The sequence below is a fragment of the Vanellus vanellus genome (genome assembly GCF_965231255.1).
Source record: "Vanellus vanellus genome assembly, chromosome: 5".
Taxonomy (NCBI): Eukaryota; Metazoa; Chordata; class Aves; order Charadriiformes; family Charadriidae; genus Vanellus; species Vanellus vanellus.
This window is the reverse complement of record NC_138910.1, coordinates 23,488,103-23,508,903: the sequence shown is the minus strand read 5'-3', so window position 1 is coordinate 23,508,903 and position 20,801 is coordinate 23,488,103. Positions and strand designations below refer to the sequence as shown.

Below are 20,801 nucleotides of genomic sequence, written 5' to 3'. Positions count from 1 at the left end.
TTTGTTTTGTTTTGTTTTTTTTTTTTTTAAGGGATCCTTCAACAAGAAGGAATAAATGCCACAGAAAAATGACAGGCTTTGACTGTGTAAATATTGTGTATGTGGGGCAGTAGCTTCACTGCTCATTTTCTGCAGTCAATGTTGACACATTTTATGGTACAGAACAAAAAGCTTTAAACTATATATTCATGTTTTTATGGGACTTTAGACTTGAGTATTTACCAAGTAGCTAATCTGCAGCTTACACTCATAATGTAGAAGACAGAAGCAATGGAGAAGTAAGTTAGGTGTGTAGCCCCTGCTGTTTTTCCTAACATGTCTTGGCAACTTGGGCATTTGATAAGGGAGAGGGTTCTAAAGTAAAGCAGCTGCTGGGTCCTGACTCAAGTCCTGTTGGGTTTTCAGCATCCAGCTGTGGTGTAAAGTTGAGCCCTCTTTCTTGTTCTAGCAACGTTCCATTCTACATCCCTTTACCCATGTATGCCCTCCCCAGGCGTCCCCAATATAAAGTAGGCAACAACTCACCTTTTCAGGGTTCCAGCCTTGATAATATAGAGTTGGAAATATTGCCCAGTTTAGAGATGGGTAAACTTATATGTCTGCATGTGTTCTTTACAACTGCACTGGGATAACAAGACGAGTTGAGAGTGCGCGTTAAGGCTTCCCTGTCTGGGCTTAGAGCCCATGTGATGCAGGGGCTACCTGCAGGGTGCAGGTTCTGAGCTATGGAGAACCACACAGTAGCAAAAGCAGCAGTGGAGAGGGAAGGTGGTAAGGTTCACAAGACTGGCCCTGGTAGAGGCATACATGTAATGGAAGGACTAAGCAAATACGGATCTAAATTTGTTGTGTGTGGTTTTAAAGAATTGGGCTACTGGTCACATGACATCAATCACCTCATGATGCTACCTCTAAATTTGTTATTTCTTCTACACTGAGCGCATTACTTAATGTTTATGATTTTTTAAAAAAATGTCTTTAGCATTGAAATATGTATTTTCATAGTGAGGAGAGGAAAGTTTTATGTTTAGAAGGGGCACAGTAAGCAAGAATATGCATCTGCCCTCAAATACTTGACTGTCTATGACCATACCTCCAAACCTGTAGAGAACATGGAAGGATGGGATGACCTATTGGCAGACCAGCTCTAAATTCTTCCTTAAAGTTTTTTATGGAGTAAAGTTGGCAGCTGGCCCTAGATTCATGAGTATAGTTGTCTCATCACTGCAGTAGAAATGTGATGAGTATTCACCTCCCCCCTGGATGGATGGAAGGATGTATTTTGTCTTCTGCAGATTTCAGGAGAAAATGTGGTCCTTTTCTCTGTCATGCAGCACCATTTTGTGTTTGGAAGGAGTGTTTTCTTCTTGCTTTTGATTACAGTATGAGCAGATATTCAGTCCTTTGGTGTGTTTTCTCCATGTTGCTGTTTGTTATGTGTTAACTTCTTAGTGTTATGTAAAATCTATCTTGTTAAAAAGAGGCAGGTATGTACAAGAAGTCTGGTCATGTTTCATGTGAAATTGGAAGAATATCCTCCTCATCTGTTCAGAAGGCTGAAGTTTGAGACTTCTTTAAAATTTGGCACAACAAAGAGAGAGCCCTTGTATCGTATGTTTAAATTTAAAGGTGCTTTTCTTATCCTCACAAAACCAGAGCAAAATAACAAAAACTTTGCCAGAATTGACTGGTTTGACAATGGTGGTGTGATAGCATTTGTACATTAAATAATCAAAAAGTACTGAAATTGGCCATGTTGCATAGTTGTGCCATAAGGTTACACATGGTGTAATATTGTTCAGCACATTATACATTGCTAGTAAAAAGAAACCTTCAAGAAGTAATACTAAGAGGTTTACATTTTCGACTCTATTTGTATACATTAAATGATTATTTTTTTTTTCTTTCGAGATTTAAAGATCACCCCACCTTGAATGAACGGTATTTGTTACTCCATTTACTTGGCCGAGGTGGCTTCAGTGAAGTATACAAGGTAGAGTGTGTTGGGTCTGCTGAATCTAATGTTTGAGCCTCATGCATTTGTACTTTTTTTCGGGGGGGGGGGATATCTAAATAAGCAGAAGGATTGTAATGTGGAATAATCTTTAAACATTGGTTGAGCAAACTTCGATTAACCTGTGGAGGGAGGTAGCATTGCAATAGACTTGTGAATTGCATGCCAATTTTTTTCCGCTCTTTATTGGGTGTTATTTTTATCATCTTTGATTATAACTTTTCCATATTTGTGGGTTTCTTTTTTAGGCTTTTGATCTTTATGAACAAAGATATGCTGCTGTGAAGATTCACCAGCTTAACAAAAGCTGGAGGGATGAAAAGAAAGAAAACTATCACAAGTAAATATTAATAACTTACGCTTCATATGTTAAATTGAATAGCATTTTATTGATTGTGGAAGGTTAATGTATCCATCTTCTTTTAGACACGCCTGCAGAGAATATAGAATACACAAAGAACTGGATCACCCCCGGATAGTTAAACTATATGACTACTTCTCCCTGGATACAGATACGTAAGTACATAAAATGATACATTTTCTAGAACTTGGCAAGGATTTTAGTGCTGTATATTAGATAAGCAGAAACGAAGAGTATTTGAACAAAAATAATATGTTCTTGCTTTCAGCCAAAGTGTTTAGGGTTTCCTTAAGGGGACTTAAAAAAACCCAACACACTGGTTGCAGAATTTTGTCTCAGCTAAATATTGCCTTCTGTAAACACCTGACTAGTAAGCCCTACAGCATGTCCTGAGGGTGAAAGGGACATGCAGTGCTGTAACGTTTTTGGGCAGAGCAAGGGCTGCTGCAGAGCAGCTCCGAAAGTCTGCTGTAGCTTAGACAAAGTTTCCAAGACTAAATGACATCAGGACCGTTATTAGCCTAAGTGTAGCCCATGGTCACTGGGCTGCACTTCTCTGCATGAAATTGTGTCACATTAAAGGGATAGTGGATATATTTTTTCTATTGAGAAACATGCCTACGTAAATAAGAGCTTTTTTTAACTTAACCCCTCATCAGTATGGATGCATTTGCTCTTTTGGTGAGTATGAATGTTCTGATTTATGTCAGTTTTCATAAGCTAAGAGTTATGCCATGCGTTCTCTTAACAATTTCATTCATATAGTTCAATATTCAGGCAGCCGTTCTTAAACTTGCCGGTATCAAACTAGGTTGTCATATGTCTGTTTCTGTTTGATACATTATTTAATTTTGTCTCTCTAAATTCTATCATAGGTTTTGCACGGTGTTAGAATACTGTGAAGGCAATGACTTGGATTTCTATCTCAAGCAACATAAATTGATGTCAGAGAAGGAAGCTAGGTCCATTGTAATGCAAATAGTAAATGCACTACGGTATCTCAATGAGATCAAGCCCCCTATTATACACTATGATCTTAAACCAGGTAAATGAGGGACGTTAAGATTGAAAAATGTCATGTTTTTTTTTTAATCCTTTATTTCGTTTGTAGTTCATGCCTGAAAATTATCTGTACGTCAGGCTTATTGTAAACAACTGAAAAAAGTGTGTAGTTTTCTTTCTAGTTTTATTGTGAAAATAATCTGTCTTTTCTTTGGAAAAATGTTTGTCATAACTTCTCTACTTTGTATTATTTTGATTTGAATTTGTAGAAAAAAAAACGTGTAGCACATAGATACATGCATTCGTATTTAGCAATTATTAGTTGGCTCAATTCTGTCTGATCATTGTGGAATGCTGACATGTAAATAATTTTTCCCCTACGTATCCTGTAAAGGGTTGATACAGGTAATCAATCACTTCCAGCATCTCAGCATAACCACTTCAAAACAGGACTTCACAGAAGTTTTTTTACAGTGAATAATAAGCATTTTCATAAATGATGTATTCTGTCTTGATTCCGTGGCCTTTGTTTTACCACCTTGCATGAATGATGCTTGTATTCATGTATTTTAATCTACTACACTTCCAAGCGGGGGGTTTGTAACTCTTAGTGCCAGCCTGTTTGCTTGCTGCTGTGTAATAAATTGTTCATATACATTTCTCTTATATTATGGAATTGTACAGAATGTATTTTTAGTCTCATTATTTTTTGCTCTCAGAAGAACTTCATTATGTAACTTTTATATCAAGAAATTATTGTGCAGCTTTAACACATGGAGTAAGATTCGTAGTATTACAGCAATTTCTTGGCACAATTTTGTGGCATATGCGTAAGCCTTGAAACCTGTTCCGGGCAGAAAAACATGAAACTTCATTGTAACTGGTATACTGCTATGTTTTGGTTTTTCCTCATAAAATTCTGCTGTTTCCTCGCTGGCCAGCAGGCTCCTAGCTGAGGAAGTGATTTCAGATGATGACGATAACCTAGAGAGTTCCTGAGACTGCACTGAAATGTGTCATAGGCAAGTTACTCTAGACTTGAGCATGTAAAGATGATGTAAAGTTGTCAGTTAGCCCTCACAAAGTTAGATGTTCCTTAATATTGAATGTGGTTTTGAAAATAAAGCATTGTGTTGGCTTTTTTGAGGTAATTTTTTTTTTTTTTTTTTTTCTGAATAGGTAATATCCTTCTTGTAGATGGAACAGCATGTGGAGAAATAAAGATTACTGATTTTGGCCTGTCCAAAATAATGGATGATGATAGCTACGGTGTGGATGGAATGGATTTAACTTCACAGGGAGCAGGAACTTACTGGTAATGCCTGGTTTGATTTTGCTGTTTAGACTCTGGGTCATTGTTCAGATTTCATAAATGCTTTCTTATAAAGCAAATTTGAAGAGAGCTAGGATTGAAAATATTAACATGGATGATAAGCAAAGATTTTTGTGCAGTACTGTGAATATTGATATTCTCAAATGCTAGAATGGTAACAAGTAAGGTAAGAGAGTATGTGCGTGTTGTTTATCTTTTTATATATATATATAAAAATTTATATATCTATGATTTATGATTTAGAAACTATGACTATGATTTAGAAACATGGTTTCCCTGAAGAAGCAGGTGTTTAACCTTTGGCTGTAGGTGGTTAAAGACGTTTGACAGAGCTATGATGATTAAGTGTGGGTGCTTAGTCCTTGGAAATCTTAGAGCAGGGATTGCCAGCAAGTAATGTCCTTAGGACAAAAGAGTATTTACTCTTCCATCCTAAAGGTTAATGACAGCTCAGCAGCTGTGATTTGTTTTCTGTGTGCACTTGCATGCTTGTTCAAAAACCTGAAGTTTTAGAGCTACGGGACAGGAATGACAATAAGTATTTCATTGCTTACAGAAAAGCTGTTTCTAGAATTTGCTCTCTAAAAATGCAGCTTCTTCATGGCACAGTAGCTCTTTCAGCCTGGGTGCATGGTAGCTGTGATGGGGGGGTGGAATAGAAAGCCTAAATTGGCCAGGTTATTACTCGTGAATTCATTTGCTATTTCTCTCCTCATTCTGCCTGTAGCAGATCAGAGTCAGGAGCTGAAACCCAACTCTGAACAGAGGCCAGTGTCATTTCCGTTTGCACTGCAGCTTTTCCCATATTTGGAAGTTGCGTGTAATAAAGTTTTTGCTTTTTCCTTGAGATATTTTAGAACGGAAAACACACATACTCTTGCACAAATGCCATTGTGCACATGCTGTGAAAAGACGATTATTCAAGTTGAAGCATTTTAGAAGTGTTAGGCTTTTGCTACTCTTTTTAATGCTTTACCTATTTAAACACCAGTTTTAATATTTTATCATAGGAATGTATGTCAAAAAATCTTGGTCTTTGGATTTCATCTAAAATGCCACAGGCACTAGTGGTGCTGTAAACTAAGAGATCAGAAAAGGTCTGTGACCATTATAGGTTCATGATGAATCTCTGTGTTTCTAATTCACACTTTCTTAGAGACCCAAATCTTCATTAAGGTGGGAAATACTTTGAGTGAGTTTGAGGTGGGGGATGAGTCTGTTTAAAGTAGATTGCACAAACTGACAGCAGCAATAGTCCTGGAAGGGATTTCCTCAGTTACTGGGTCCGGTTACCTGCCTTTCCAGCCAGTTAGGTCACATAATCTCTTTTGTAAACTTACAGACATTTGTATTAAATTTAGTTAGTGTTTTGTCCCCAGTAATCTGATTTGAAGTGTGTTCCATAACCTCAGTTCTCTGATCATTAGAAACTTAATCTTCTAATTTACAGACTGTGTTTATTTGCGGCCAGTTTGTACTTGTTTGTTCCTGTGCCAACACTGTCCTCCCTGAAGTAGGTTGTTTCCCTTCCTAGTACTTGCTTCTTGGTGGTTTTATACCCTTCAACTTTTTTCCCCTGTATTTTAGGCTCTCCATTCTTCAGATCATTTTAGTAGTTTTCTTCTCACTTGCATAACTTTAAACTCATTTTTCTTGATTGTTGTAATCAGAATTATACACGTATATTCCAGAAGAGATTTTGTGATGCTCTGTAAAATTCATATTTGGTTTGTATTCTCATCTCATTTTTCCAGTTACTTCCATTTCCACAAATATGTCTTTAAAATTTCTTTTAAAACCGTATATGCTGTTGATGAAAGAATGTCTGGTCTGTAGTTGCTTTAATAGTTTTTGTGCCTTTATCAATTTTAGATATTACAATCAATAACACTTAACTGCCGCCGTATTGATATGTTTGGGAGGTTTTGTTTGTTTTGTAAAGAAGGTTCCGTTTCACCAGTTCTTTTGTAATTCAGGAATGGCACAGGAACTTCCTCAACTTTCAGATTTTTAAGTATGGTTCCTGCAGATTGTAGGAATGGAAATAGCAATCACCTTTGTCTACCATATACCCCTCTGGTTAATGTCATCATTCTTGCTAAAAACTTAGGTAAAAGGTCATTAAGCCGTATCTCTATTATCTGATTCCTAACGTGGCCTTGCTGTAAAATGCTCTATATGGCTTTTATCTTTTCTTGCTCTGATAGATGGAGAAGGTTCATATTTAACCTAGGATCTCAATTAAAAAAAAAAAGTTATAATTAGTAATTTAGGTAAAGAACACTAATATTAGTTCTTGTATGAAATAGACCCTCTGTTTGACTGACTCACTGTACAGAAAAACTGTAATGTCTATTTTGATGGGTGCGTAAAGTGTTGGAGTGCGGATCGTAAGGCAGGTGTATGGTTGTCAAAAGATCGGAGATGTGTACGTGAAGCGTTTGTATAATTTGCTATTTGAACAAGTTCTAGTGATGCCATACATCTACTTGCAGCACTGAGACGCATGTTTTGTTTTCCAGGTACTTGCCTCCAGAGTGTTTTGTAGTTGGCAAAGAGCCACCAAAGATTTCTAATAAGGTTGACGTATGGTCAGTTGGAGTAATCTTTTTCCAATGCCTTTATGGTAGAAAGGTAAGGAGAACGTTGTTTGAAAATCATAGAGTTTTAGTGAAAATGCCTGTGTCTAGTAGGCTGTGAATTCTAGTCATAAAGACGTGAATCTTCATGGAAAATTACTTGGGTTACTTTTTGGTGGTGTGTATTGACACCGCAAGAAATGTAGAAAGTCTTGACTGAAACTTTTTTATTTACTGAATGGTTAGCAATTTGTATTAACACTGCAACAGCTTACTGTAGCATAAATGTTTATGAAATCAAAGTAGTTGAATAACTCTCATGAAGAAAATCATGTGCTTATTTTTCAGCCATTTGGCCACAATCAATCACAGCAAGATATCTTACAAGAAAATACAATATTAAAAGCCACAGAAGTTCAGTTCCCTGTCAAACCTGTTGTAAGCAATGAAGCCAAGGTAACTTTTTGTATGATCTCTGAGTAACGGTTAAAACATTCTTCATAAAGGATTAAGCTGTAAAATTGCTGGTAACATACGAATACTGTGGGACGTAGTAACTAAATGTGTAGGAAAACGTAATGGAGAACTAGTATTTTGTTGTTTTTATTTAAGCTAACTTCTGCAACTTCTCAAAATCATGTCCTTCAAAGCAAGACTATATATATATGTATATCAGAAATTTGCAAGCGGTTTTAATGTAGGCCACCTCAAAAATTGTCTGCTTTGCTTTTTCCCAGACGACCTTATGTGTCTTACTCAGGCTGTGTCACTAGACGTTCTTGTGAAACACTTCTGCTAACAGTAACAAGCTCTTTCTGAAAATAGTGAATGTTTTTCTCTGCAGCCTTATTGGCTTGAAGAACTATTTGACTACCAAATACCTGGAGGACATGCCTGCTAACACTCTTCCCCTTGAAAGGTCATAGTATGTGTGTATTAACTCAAACCTAAGATTCTTAAGAATCTATAAGAGATGTTGATGCTGATTCAGGAAATAAGACTGCCAAAGTAGTTGATCTGCCACAAAGGTGTGGATGGCAATGTTTCCTGTGTTTAAAAATCTTATTTTGAAATGTCTGCAGTGTCAAACTCATCTCCACAGACTAGCTATACAGAAACAGGTTAAGGTGGTTTCCCAAATGATTGCTGCTGTGAACATCCGTAACAGAAATCCAATTCTGTGAATATGGAAGAAAACATTATATATGTTACTTGTTTGTAACACTGTCTCAATTTTTGAAAGATATATTCATGGCCAGATGCAGTAGAGATGTGCTTGGTGAAAAAATTGCTAAGATAGTAGAATGCCTGTACAAGTTTCAGCAACTAGTTAAACATATTTAGATTTGGGAAACAAATGCAAAAATTTTAGGAATGTTAAGATTTAGCTTCTAAAGATTAAAAGGAAAGGAAACCTATTTCTAGAGACTGTAACTTCCCAAGAAAATACGTCTTTTGGGTACATAAAACTGCTATTACAATTTGTGGTATATATCCATTGGTTACATTTTCCAAAAGTATTTAGTGAGCAAGTTGCAGTTAAGGTTATGAAAATTTGGTTGAAGAATTGTAGTTTGTCCTGGGTTTTTTGTTTTGTTGTGTTTTTTGTTTGCTGGTTTAGTTTTTTCACCCCCGTTTGGAAAAATTGTGTCCCTTGAATGCAGTTGACAAATGTATCATATAACTGATAACATTACATGTTAATAGTTTTTATCCCTGTCTTTTAACTTTGCATTTCTTTGTCATTAGTAGTTTTTATGGAGAGGATGTCAGGACAGAGTAGACAATTCAGCATGAGGAACTGGAAACTTATTTTACATTCTCTGTGTATTCCTGGTTCTGTTTGTTTGAAAGACTAAAATAAACTTTCAGTGTTCTCCACTCTTATTAACATTGTCATGATAGCTATAAGAGACAGGGAGAAATTATTCTCTGGTGGAAATGCTATAAAACAATTTCAGACTAACTTGTAAATTCAGACCATTTATGACGACTGTGTAGAATCCAAATTGTCTTACAGATTTATAGGCCTGGCAGTTGAAAAGAACAGCTTGTAAACTGAAATTCTGATTTGGAAAATATGGACATGGAACAAATATGGAACCTGAAATGACATTGTTAGTTTTCAGACTGTAACTGTCCTTGAATCCTCCTGACTTTTTCCTATTTTGTGCAATGTTCTCCTTTGCATCACAGTAATGTGGCTGCAGTGCCACAGAAGCACAAAGTATTTGACAAACATTTTAGACACAAACTGTTAGTCCAAGGATCTTGCAAACAACTCTTAACAATTAATTTGTTACGAGGGATTTATTGTGAAGAATTTGATTACAATCCATAATGTCCAGAAACATGTGAATATATGTATTAACAGAAGTGCATGATTTTTATTTTGTACTTTGTTCATGCTGGATGTAAATGATAGAAGTAAATTCTAGCAGGATCCTTTGGAACTTGTATGACAGATTTTTTTTTTTTTTCCTTTAATCTCCATTTTTTAATTGGAGCAAAGAACAAACAGCTGAACAGATTTATCAAAGAAAAGATATGTAATTCTTTTAAATTAAGTTCTAAATTAAGTAATGATGTGCTAATCAGTTCTGTAGCAATAATAAGGATTTTCTATCATTAAATGCTGAAGCCCAAGCTCTCAGGAGACCAAATGTTCTGTGTATGCTAGACATAAGACTTGACAGAAACTTTGAGCTCACAATGATTGGTGTACATCGTATGGACCTAAACATAGGATAACATAGTATCTCAAGAATAGTCCTGAAGCTAGACACAGAATTTTTAATCAATTAGATATTTTTAAGCAGATATAATTGAGTTTTTTTCTGGGAAAGGAGTTCCAGCTAGGTAGTGTTTTCTTAAATAGTCTATTAGTTATTTAATGCCTATTAAACATGGCGACCACCATTGTGAAATTTCACAATTTGCTCTATTCCGTCATGGCACATGTGTTAATGCCCACTTCTAAAGGTCAACTAAAGCATTGTAATTCTGTCCCTGCATCTTCCATCTACTTTTCATCTGCTGTTCATCTGAATGCTTTTAGAAGCTCCGTGGAGCTCCTTTCTACTTTTTCAATCCTGACATTTGCCTTCTGGTTTTTACTAAACTGTTCAGGAATAACACATGCAGAATTCTAATTGTGTGAGATACTAATGTTTTACATGTAAATATAGTTCCTAAGCATGGAAATACATATTTGAAGCCAATTAATTTGCTGATTATTTTTTTTTCTGCTGTGACATGACATTTTTTCATTGGACTCAGAGTTAAAATGTTACACTGTCATTTGAACTGAATTACATAAGAACAAGAATTTGTTTAGAAGCTAGTTTATGCAGGAAGACATGCATATTTGCTTGTGAGCAGACGTAATTATTTGGAATGGTATCATAACTTTTTACATTTCTTTTCTAGGCCTTTATCAGACGCTGTTTAGCATACCGAAAAGAGGATAGATTTGATGTCCACCAGCTGGCTAATGATCCTTATCTTCTCCCTCATATGAGGAGATCAAATTCTTCAGGAAATTTGCATATGACTGGGCTAGCAGCATCCCCTACACCACCTACTTCAAGCATTATTTCATACTGAAATTTCTGCAACCGAGGAATGGCATGATACCTTTGTGTAGTTTCCAGATGCAGACTTGAGCTTGAAAGCATTTGAGTGTTTTTACACAGGACAAGTTTGATAACTGTGTTTTCAGACTGAAGTCCTCCTACATAGTGTCATTTGTATGATTGGAATGGATCATGGACTGTGAATAAATGTACCCTTCTGAGAAATACCTTTAAACATTGAAGGATGACACTGCCTGTTACGCACTAACAGGTATACTGTGTTTCAGACTGAAGATAAGGTTTTTAGTTTTTTCTGGGGAACATTGTAAATAATCTTTTTAATACTTAAAGTACATTTGGTCGATACTGGAAAGTTCTAACATGAAGGGTAGTTTTTCATTATTTAAATAAAAAAGGGTAGTGAGCAAATTTGAAAACACAGGAAAAATTCCGTGCCTGGTTATAAACTGAATAAACTGCCATCTTTCCGAGACATTGATCTTTTGAAACCAAAGTAAGGAGTGTGAGATGGTCAAAGATATGTTTTGTATCAGATTTCTCAGATAAAATTGTCGTATTTTATTTGGCAACTCAGGCTTGTACCTCCAAAAATATGGTGGTGTTTCACTGAATTTAGATTGGAAGGGTGATATGGAATTCCTGGTACTTATTTCTCAAATAGATTGCTAATTTTTGAAATCCGCTTAGTTTTCTAAAAATACTGTACTTGCTGTGGTATTGAAACTTGTGAAACTTTCCAGGCTTCTAATAAAAGCAAGCGACAGTATGAAACCAAATGCAAACAGGTCATGTATAATGTTCTATGCAGGAATAATGATAAATTCCCTTCTAGCTCTATTGTAAATTGTTGTACAGATGTCACATTTTCAGTTAAATTTCAGCGACTTATTCCTGTACAAATGTTTAAAGTATGGCTTTTTCTAATTGGATATTGTATTTTTTTTAAGTCTCCCTCAAGGCGCTTTTAATTGCTGCTAAATGATGTTGCTTTTACTTTTGCGAAAGAATCAAATGACCTCCTTAAGGTGCAAGTCAACTGTACGTTATAGAGAGATTAAGAGTAGGTAATTCATTAACAGTCAAGGCATGTAAACCAGATCTGTGTTGGCAATATACAGTACAGTTCTTTAAGTCAGTTTATTGCGTTCTCAACCTGCAGAGCGCACTGATGCTAGATGTAGAAGTTGCTCATGGTTATTCTCTATTTCGGGAAGTTCCTATCAACAAGGAAATGTTTCTTGTGGCTTGTACAGATATTTTAAAATGTGAAACATTTTCTAACTGCCTTGTATGGTAGAAACTTATTTTTCAGAACAGTGTATCTCTCTCCCGTTGACTATTCTTTTTACTGTCCCATTCTTGATGCTGAATACCTATATGTAATTTTGTCCATGTTGCAGAAAAAGGAGGCTGTATTACCACAGGTTTTCATTTAGTATTGTACAGTTAAACTGTTGCTCTTGTTTCTGATGTTGCAAGCCATTTTGTTTTCATTGTATATAAAGAAACATTAACTGTCTCTTTAAGATGCTGCTGAAATTGTAGAGAATGTAGCCAAAACAGTAATAAACGATGACAGTTGAAATTTCAAGGTTTTCCTTGTGTGTTCTTGCATTTCAAGGAAGGGCAAATCAGCTAACCATATCACTGAGCTATGCTTAGCTGTTTAAAGCAAACTGTCTTTAATTACAGACAAAAGGCCAATAATAGAATAATTAATTTAAGTAAAATTGGAGGTGAAAGGGGAGTATTCCATGAGACTTAAAACATCTGTTGTAATGAAGTAATCAAAACATCATTTCACTGAACAGACCTCACAGAAACAACTTTAAGCATTTCAACAGGTCCTTCTAGAATTCTTTAACCGTGGAATAAAATTCACTCATAGAATAAGATTAGACTCAAATAGTGACTCTTTCTGCTACATATTACACCAGAGTACTGGTACTGTATCCTTTTCACCTGCTGCAGCGTGAGACCGTGTGCAGGGTTCAAGGAGAATGTGCCATAGCTGTAGGCTCACACTAGATTTCATTCCTTCTTATTCTGCATGTGTCAATATCAGAAGTTAAATTGAAGGATGTTTTGCCTAAGGAAAAGATGTAGGGTTGTGTTAACTGTATTTTTATTTATCTGGAATGTATCATGGTTACACCTAGTAAAGGGAAGTTTGGCAGTATATTATAAAATTACTTAAGTAACTGGAAATTTTACAGCTACCTAAAAATAAGGGGGTTCCTGCATTGCACTAATTGTGTATAGACTTGTTTTTCCTGTTGTTATCGTCTGGAAACAGGCTGTTGGGTCTGAATACATGGCACTTATTCCAGCTTTGCAAATAGACATTTCTGAAAGCTAAACACTCACTTTAAACAAAGTTCCGTATAGAGATACATGAATGAAAAAGAGAGTCATCATCTCGTCTTTTGAATCAAAGTTGTGAGGTTTTTACCTCCAATAGAAACGGTTGTGTTTGTGTTAGTGTCTTATGGTACTGTTAATAAAAGTTTTGTGTCCCCACATGGAGTTATTCTGTGGTCACAAGAAGACATCCGAGTTACTGTGTTTGGTGCCTGGTGTTCAGCCATTTGTGCTTGGGATAGAAGTACCCTTGAGGCTGAGCCTAGAAGCCTGAATTACTGCTGTTCGTGGAGGAGTTCTGATCCACTTGTAGGTAATTCATGCATCAGTTCTTCAGTCAGTATTTCATGCACACTTTACTAATTTCATCACGTGTCATCCATCACTAGATTTCCTAAGCTATCTTCTGTTTTAGCAGCAGGTAGAGAAAAGGAAAGAAGTTAAACTTCATCAGGCAGTTTTTGGTGAGCCTTGGAAATAAAAGGCTTGCTTTACTTTAAATTCACAAATATTTTAAAATTTCTGAATTTACTGGAAGATGCTAAAATATGATGCTAAAGTATGATTAAAAAAAAAACAACCCTATGTATGAAACAGAGGTGACTATAAGAGAAGTTTTGCACTTTTAACTGCAATTGTAGTGCTACAGGTCATTGCAGCCAGAGTTAACGGTTGGCTTGTTACTGGAAAACAACCGTGTTTTGACACTGTTTTGTTTTATTTATGTTTGCACTGAAGTTGTTCAGGTTTCAGTGTGGAACATTATTCACCCTTAACTTGACAACGCTAGTGGATAGATGCCGTTTGCATGGAGGCCAGTTAATATTTTAATTTTCTAAAAAAAGTGCTTTTAACACTCTCAGGAAGACTGGAAGGGCATTGCCTTGCTGGCCAGCTGCCCAAGCGCTATTGACCACACACGCTACGGCTATGAGCAAACCATAGCATAATTAGAGAGGCGTTCAAAAGCCCACAGAGCCACTGGCCATATCGGTATGTGAGTCACGGGTATGCGAGGTGCCGAGCCGGTGCCGAGCCGCTGCCGAGGGGGGCCAGGACCCCACGCTAAGGCATGTTTTAAAATCAGCCCTGGAAAGGAAAGCATGCCCTGGGATTTGACATATCCCAGGTGCTCCTGTTCCTGCTCTGGCGTCTTCCCAAACATAAGGAAACCACAGGCTGGAGGCAGGGCCACCAGGCCAGCCAGGCATGTCTTCCCCATCCCACAGCTCTCCTGGCCAGGCAGGATGCGGCACATTGTTTGGGGAGGGGATGCAGGTCCCCGGTGACGCTGATGCTCCAGTCTTGCTGCAGATTTCAACTCTGCTGGGGCTGAAGCTGCTGCTGTCATGGCAGCTGAGGGGCTGGTGGCAGCCACACCCTCCTCTCCCGCTCCTATGTTTTCTATAGAAGGTTGGATGGGTGAGGGACGCTGTTGGAGGGAAGGGGGCAGCCAGGAAGGGTGAGAGGGGTCTCTGGGACAGTTATTTCTCTTCAAAGAGCCCCCAGGACTTGCTGGTCTTCTCCAAAAGTGGGAGATTGCGTTGGGAAGGGGGACTAGGGAGCCTGACCTGGTGGAGGGGCCTGGGCAGGGTGCCGAGGCAGGGATGGCCTCAAAATTTGGGGGCAGAGTGGTAAGAGAGTCTCAATTTCGTTGTTTAAAACACTTCAGTCTCACAATTGCTGTTGTATGTTTTTAAAATGTTTCTTCTACATACCAAGTGCCATCAGAGGAAGGACCCTGGTTTCGTGGGTGAGGGGTGCCTGGCAGCACAGACTGACGGCGTTTCACCATCGTGGTCTCACACTGTGCCCACCAGCCTGCCGTGTTCTGCCACTACGTCTCCAGAGCCAGGGCACTGTCATTTCCACAGTCCCAGCGCAATCCTGCCATGGACTTTGGGATGTAAATACCTCTCCCGAGGCCTGGAGCATACCCAGCTCCAGGTGGCCACAGATTGTAAAGTCAAGAACTGTGTTGTGTTTGTAGGAAAGGTAAGACTGCAAACGTTTTCAGAGAGATAATGAATAATCCAGCCATTTCTTGTCTCTGTGGCCACAGGTTGATTAAAGGAATCTAATAAGATAAACAGAGCTCCCCCTGAGTCATCAACCTGGGGGCCTGGCATTACATACCTGCCACCTAAGGCCAATGTGTTTCTAGGTGCCCTTTCCGCAAACTAAACAGGTTTTACTTGGTCCTCAATGCTAACTTGGCAGGGGTCCCTAAAAAGCTCTCTAGTCTCTTCCAATACCCATGTTTGGCTCAAGTTTACTTATATCCAGACAAATTGGTCCATCCTGTTCTTAAAGATGCCCATCAGTGGAGGCTACATTACTTATCCAAGCAATCTACTCCAGTTTTTCCTAGCATCCTGTCTTTCTTGCTGCTTATTAAGCCTATTATTTCCAGTCCTGTGCACTGTGACATGAAGAACAGATCCCTGCCATGTGTAGTGCATGAGCCTTGCTTTCTGTGCAGCCTCCATGTACTTAATTTTGAACTTCATGCATGCTTCTTGAGTATCCTTTGGAGTTAAGTTTATTATCCTCTGAACAAGTGAGGTTCTTGCGTTATTTATTTCAAATTATTTTTTTCTATTTTTCTCTAAGTAATTGAGTCACCTTGCAGTCTTTTCTGTGCTATGTTTCCCAAGGCAGTAAAATTCTGTGCACAAATCAAAGGAAAATGCTTGCCCTAGAAATCTCATTTTGTATGTAGTGTCTCTAGAGCTAATCAGGTATCATTAAGAAATTACATGATATCTGAATTTCAGAATCCCCTTGTGCAAACCTGTGGGTATCTTCTCCTGTGCGTCATTAAAACACACGCAGGGGGGACTTTCTGTTTAAAAAGTGATAGAGATCAAAAACCACATTTGCTATATCCTTAGAGGATGTGCTACCATCAGACCAGCAGGTCAGCTAACAAAGTAAGCTGTTTTCTTGCTCTTGTGTGGAAGCTATGCTGTGGTATTCAGCAGAGCACAACTCTGCAGCCCAGTGAAACCAGTGTTTCCTGGGAAGGGAATGCCATGGCCTCAGCCTCAAGCTTGGTATTGTTTCTGCAGTTTGGCAGTTGTGCTTTCAGTGTAAAAAACATAAGCAGTCCCTGGACATCACCCTTGTGTTTGCTGTTACAATTGAGAAACCTGTTTATGCACACACAAGGTTCAAATCAGTTTTGCAGGTGTGACCTGAGGTTGTGGCTTCCTGTTATTTTTACTATTGGTGCACACGAGAGTTGCGTAATTCCTCCCTTCACTGGAACTGGAAGGAAGGTCCTTAGCAGAGTCATTGACTTCAATAAGGTCTGGGAGTGTCTACAGCTCAGAGGGGCATAAGCGTGATCCAGTGCTTCAGTGCTCCGAAGTGTCTGTCAATACCTTGCTGAATCAATATCCTAGTTTATTTTTAATGTTGAAATTCTGAAATATTTATAGTTCAGGACAGAAGGAAAGGAGTCTTTACGCACTCTCAAACCAGCTTCTAAATATTGTTCACTAATAGAGTACTATGATAGTTTAAAATATCAATTGTATGTGCTTTTATGAAAGGCAGTGTATTATGTTAAATACATTGGCTGTATATACAAGCATGGGGTTGGGGATTTTTTTATGATTCTAGCCGAAGGGATAAAAGTGCTACACACATCTACAAGTTCATGGCTTGTATATAATATACTCAAAGATGATATTTCAGATTGTAGTACTCCTAGGTAGGATCTGGCATTATGTCTCCTATTGCCCAAATGCCTTTTAACCTAAATTTATATATTGTCTCCACGCCTTTCACTGCAATGGAGTAACTGGAACTGGGGCTTGTAGAGAAGCAGGCCTTGTGATGCTTAAATATGCAATTGAGCTTGTAGATTAAAAAAAGAAATAAAGCCAGGACATGCAAAAGAGAAACTTGAGAAAAGTTTGTTGTAGAAGATAGTTCATATGGGGTTTTCTCCTCACATGGGTAGGTCTTCTGTTCTTTCATGTGAAGTGCTTTCACATAGCATAGTCCTTTGATATTCTCTGGTAATTTCTGTGTGTTGTTACAGTTTTTCTCCCCATACCCCCAGTCCTCTCATCACACTCCAGATGTCCAAAGCCATGCTTTGGCTTTCTTCCCTGCAGGTACAGCATGATGATTAGTGGATGGTGCAAGCCGACTTCAAGCCACCCAGTGCTTCAGTGAGCAATACAATTCTGGTGTGCAGCTGGGTGTTGTGAAGTGATGTGCTAGGCAGCTGAAAGGTGGCGGTGGCTTTGGAATGACAATGGATATGTCTCCACTTGCTCAGTGGTACTTAGGCAGTGGCACCACTTCTACATGCATCTCAGCACACAGGGAAGTGGTGCTCAGGGCTGGGAGGTAGACAGTGAAGCAGAAGCAGAGCAAACACATCTGCAGCCTTTTTCAGGTCCATATTCCAAAATCTCAGTTTCTTTATCATACAGTAGTTACAGTGATTTTGTTATTATTATTATTTTTTTTTTATTATACAAGTGTAGACTGGGACATTTTTTCCCATGCACTGCAGCCTTTCCCCAGCCTTCCTGAACCATATCAGCCTTCACTGTCCAGTGATATTATAAGAATCATAGAATACAGGTTGGAAGGGACATCAAGGATCATCTGGTCCAACCTTTCTTGGCAAAAGCATGGTCTAGACAAGATGGCACAACACCCTGTCCAACTGAATCTTAAAAGTGTCCAATGATGGGGAATCCACCATTTCCCTGAGGAGATTATTCCGATAGCTGATTGTTCTCACTGTGAAAAATTTTCCCCTTGTGTTCAATCGCAATCTCCCCAGGAGTAACTTGTACCCATTACCCACCATCTTTTCCATGTGACTCAAAGTAAAAAGGGAGTCTCCATCTTTTTTGTAGCCACCCGTTAAATACTGGAACATGGCGATAAGGTCTCCTCTACACCTTCTTTTCTCAAGGCTGAACAAACCAAATTCTTCCAGCCTTTCCTCATACGGCAGGTTCCCAGTCCTTTGATCATCTTTGTCGCCCTTCTCTGGACCCTCTCCAGCCTGTCCACATCTTTTTTGTATAGTGGGGACCAAAACTGAACACAGTATTCCGGGTGTGGCCTGACGAGAACTGAGTAGAGTGGGATAATGACTTCTTTGTCTCTGCTGGTGATGTCCTTGTTGATGCAATCCACCATCCTGTTGGCTTTCTTAGCCACTGCAGCACAGTGTTCACTCATATTGAGCTTGCTGTCCACCAGGACTGCTAGGTCCCTTTCCACAGAGCTGCTCAGATCCCAGGTGCAAGACCTTACACTTGTCCTTGTTGAACTTTGTAAAGTTCTTGTTAGCCCACTCTTCCAGCCTATCCAGGTCTTCCTGTAGGGTGTCCCTCCCTTCCTAAGTGTCCACTCAGTTTGGTATCATCAGCAAACTTCATCAGGGTCCACTTGATCCTATCGCCCAGATCACTTATGAAGATATTAAACACCACTGGGCCCAGTATTGATCCCTGGGGGATCCCACTTGTGACAGGTTGCCAGTTTGAAAAGCAGCTATTTACCATCACCCTCTCGGTGTGGCCTGTCAGACAGTTCCCCACCCACCGCATAGACCACTTGTCTAGGCAACAATGCACCAGTTTCTCTAGCAGGAAGCTGTAGGGAACCATGTTGAAAGCCTTGGAGAAATCCAGGTAGACAACGTCCACCGCCCACCCCACATCAACTGAGCAGGTTACTTTTTTGTAGAAGGTGATCAGGTTTGTCAAGCACAATTTGCCTTTGGTGACTCTGTGCTGGCTTTTCCCAATCACATGCTTCATCTGACTTGCGATAGCCCCCAGGAGGATTCCTTCCATAACTTTCCCAGGGACTGAAGTAAGACTGAAGGGCCTATAACTTCCTCGATCCTCCTTTAAGCCCTTCTTGTAGATGGGGGTGACATTAGCCTGCTTCCCATCTTCTGGGACAGCCCTCCCCGGTCTCCGTGACTTCTCAAAGATTATGAAGAGTGGCCTTGCAAAGATGTCAGCCGGCTCTCTTGACACCCTCCAGTGGATGGCATCAGGGCCTATTGATTTGCAGGGGTCAAGCTCCTGTAATAGTTCACATACCAGCTCTTCCTTCACTGATCGTGCGTCTGTGTTTGTTTGCATCAACCTGGATTGTTGTTCCCAAGGCCTGGGGCCCAACAGTGCTGGTACAGGCAGAGGTGAAAAAAGTGTTGAGAACCTCTGCCTTTTCAGCATTGTTGGTGACTAATTCACCTCTCCTGTTTAACAGTGGGCCAATATTTTTCTTCTGTTTCTGCTTGTTGTTTATGTTCCTGAAGAACCCTTTCTTGTAGTTTTTGGCCAATTTCAACTTGAGCTGAGCTTTTGCTTTTCTAACTGCATCTCTGCACACCCTGGCAATGCCCTTGTAGTTCTCAACAGGTATTCATCCCCTTTTCCATCTCTGGTATGCTTCTCTTTTGGTTTGGAGCAGCCTGAGAAGCTCACAGTTAAGTCAAGGGGATCTCTTGCTCTACCTACTTCCCTTAGCTTTAAAGGGGATGAACTGTATTTGTGCTTCCAGGAGAGCATTCTTGAAAAACTCCCAGCACTCACTAATTCCTTTAGCCTCCATGGAAGCTTCCCACAGAATCCATCCCAACTGAGTTCTGAGCGAGCTGAAGTTTGTGCTTCTAAAATCTAAAACCTTTGTCTTTGTATGAACCTTCAGCATGCTCAGCAGGATCCCAAACTCCACAATATTGTGATCACTGCAGCCAAGGCTATCACTAAGCAAGATATTACAAAGCAGGTTTTACTGGTCTGTGAGTAGCAAGTCCAGCAGTGCCTCCTTCCTGGTTGGCACATCTAGCATTTGTATGAGGAAACAGTCCTCTATGCATTCCAAGAACTTGATGGATAACATGTGAGCTGCTGCATTGTTCTTCCAACCACTGTCTGGTTAGTTGAAGTCACCCATAAGAACCAGGTTCGGTTGAACTGAAGCTCACTTAAGTGACCCAAATATTGTTTTGTTGACCTTTTCATCTTGGTTTGGAGGTCGGTAGCAGATGCCTACTGTAAGATCCCCCTTGGACACTACCTCTCTGATTTTGTCCCACAGGCCTTCGTTAGGGGTTCCACAATCGCTGTAGTTGAATTCTATACATTCAAGGTTCTCCTTAACATAGAGTGCAACTCCTCCTCCTCTTCTTCCCTGACTGTCTTTATGAAACAGCCTGTACCCATCTATTGTGATCCTCCAGTCCTGTGAATTATCCCACCATGTTTCAGTTATTATGCTATCACAACTTTCTGACTGGGCACAGAACTCCAGTTCCTTCTGTGTGTTTCTCAGGCTGCATGCATTGATACACATATACTTGCGGTGGTTGGTCTTCTGGTTCTCATCTTGGGAGGCAGCTAAGGAACATTTGTCACTGCTCTGGTTGGTCTGGCTTATTCCCCAGTTGGTTGCAATGGCGTGAGTGTTGCCCCTTTGGACCCCACCCCTCCGAGTTCTTCAATTTAAAACCCGCCTCACCAAGTCAGTCAGCCTGCTGCCAAAGATTCCCTTGCCTCTT

At 39.3% G+C, this 20,801-nt stretch overlaps 1 protein-coding gene across 1 annotated transcript in view; it reads left to right on the top strand.

The window, feature by feature from the left end:
- The window catches only part of TLK1 (tousled like kinase 1), a 72,931-nt gene extending 60,470 nt beyond the window's left edge, over positions 1–12,461 (top strand). Inside the window, exons 14-21 of the mRNA XM_082483549.1 lie at positions 1,912–1,993; positions 2,263–2,354; positions 2,441–2,530; positions 3,251–3,420; positions 4,557–4,692; positions 7,233–7,344; positions 7,638–7,745; positions 10,719–12,461. Coding sequence (XP_082339675.1) covers positions 1,912–1,993; positions 2,263–2,354; positions 2,441–2,530; positions 3,251–3,420; positions 4,557–4,692; positions 7,233–7,344; positions 7,638–7,745; positions 10,719–10,895 — 967 coding nt within the window. The 3' untranslated portion in view covers positions 10,896–12,461. The remainder of the gene's footprint in view (positions 1–1,911; positions 1,994–2,262; positions 2,355–2,440; positions 2,531–3,250; positions 3,421–4,556; positions 4,693–7,232; positions 7,345–7,637; positions 7,746–10,718) is intronic.
- Positions 12,462–20,801: the final 8,340 nt, after the last annotated feature.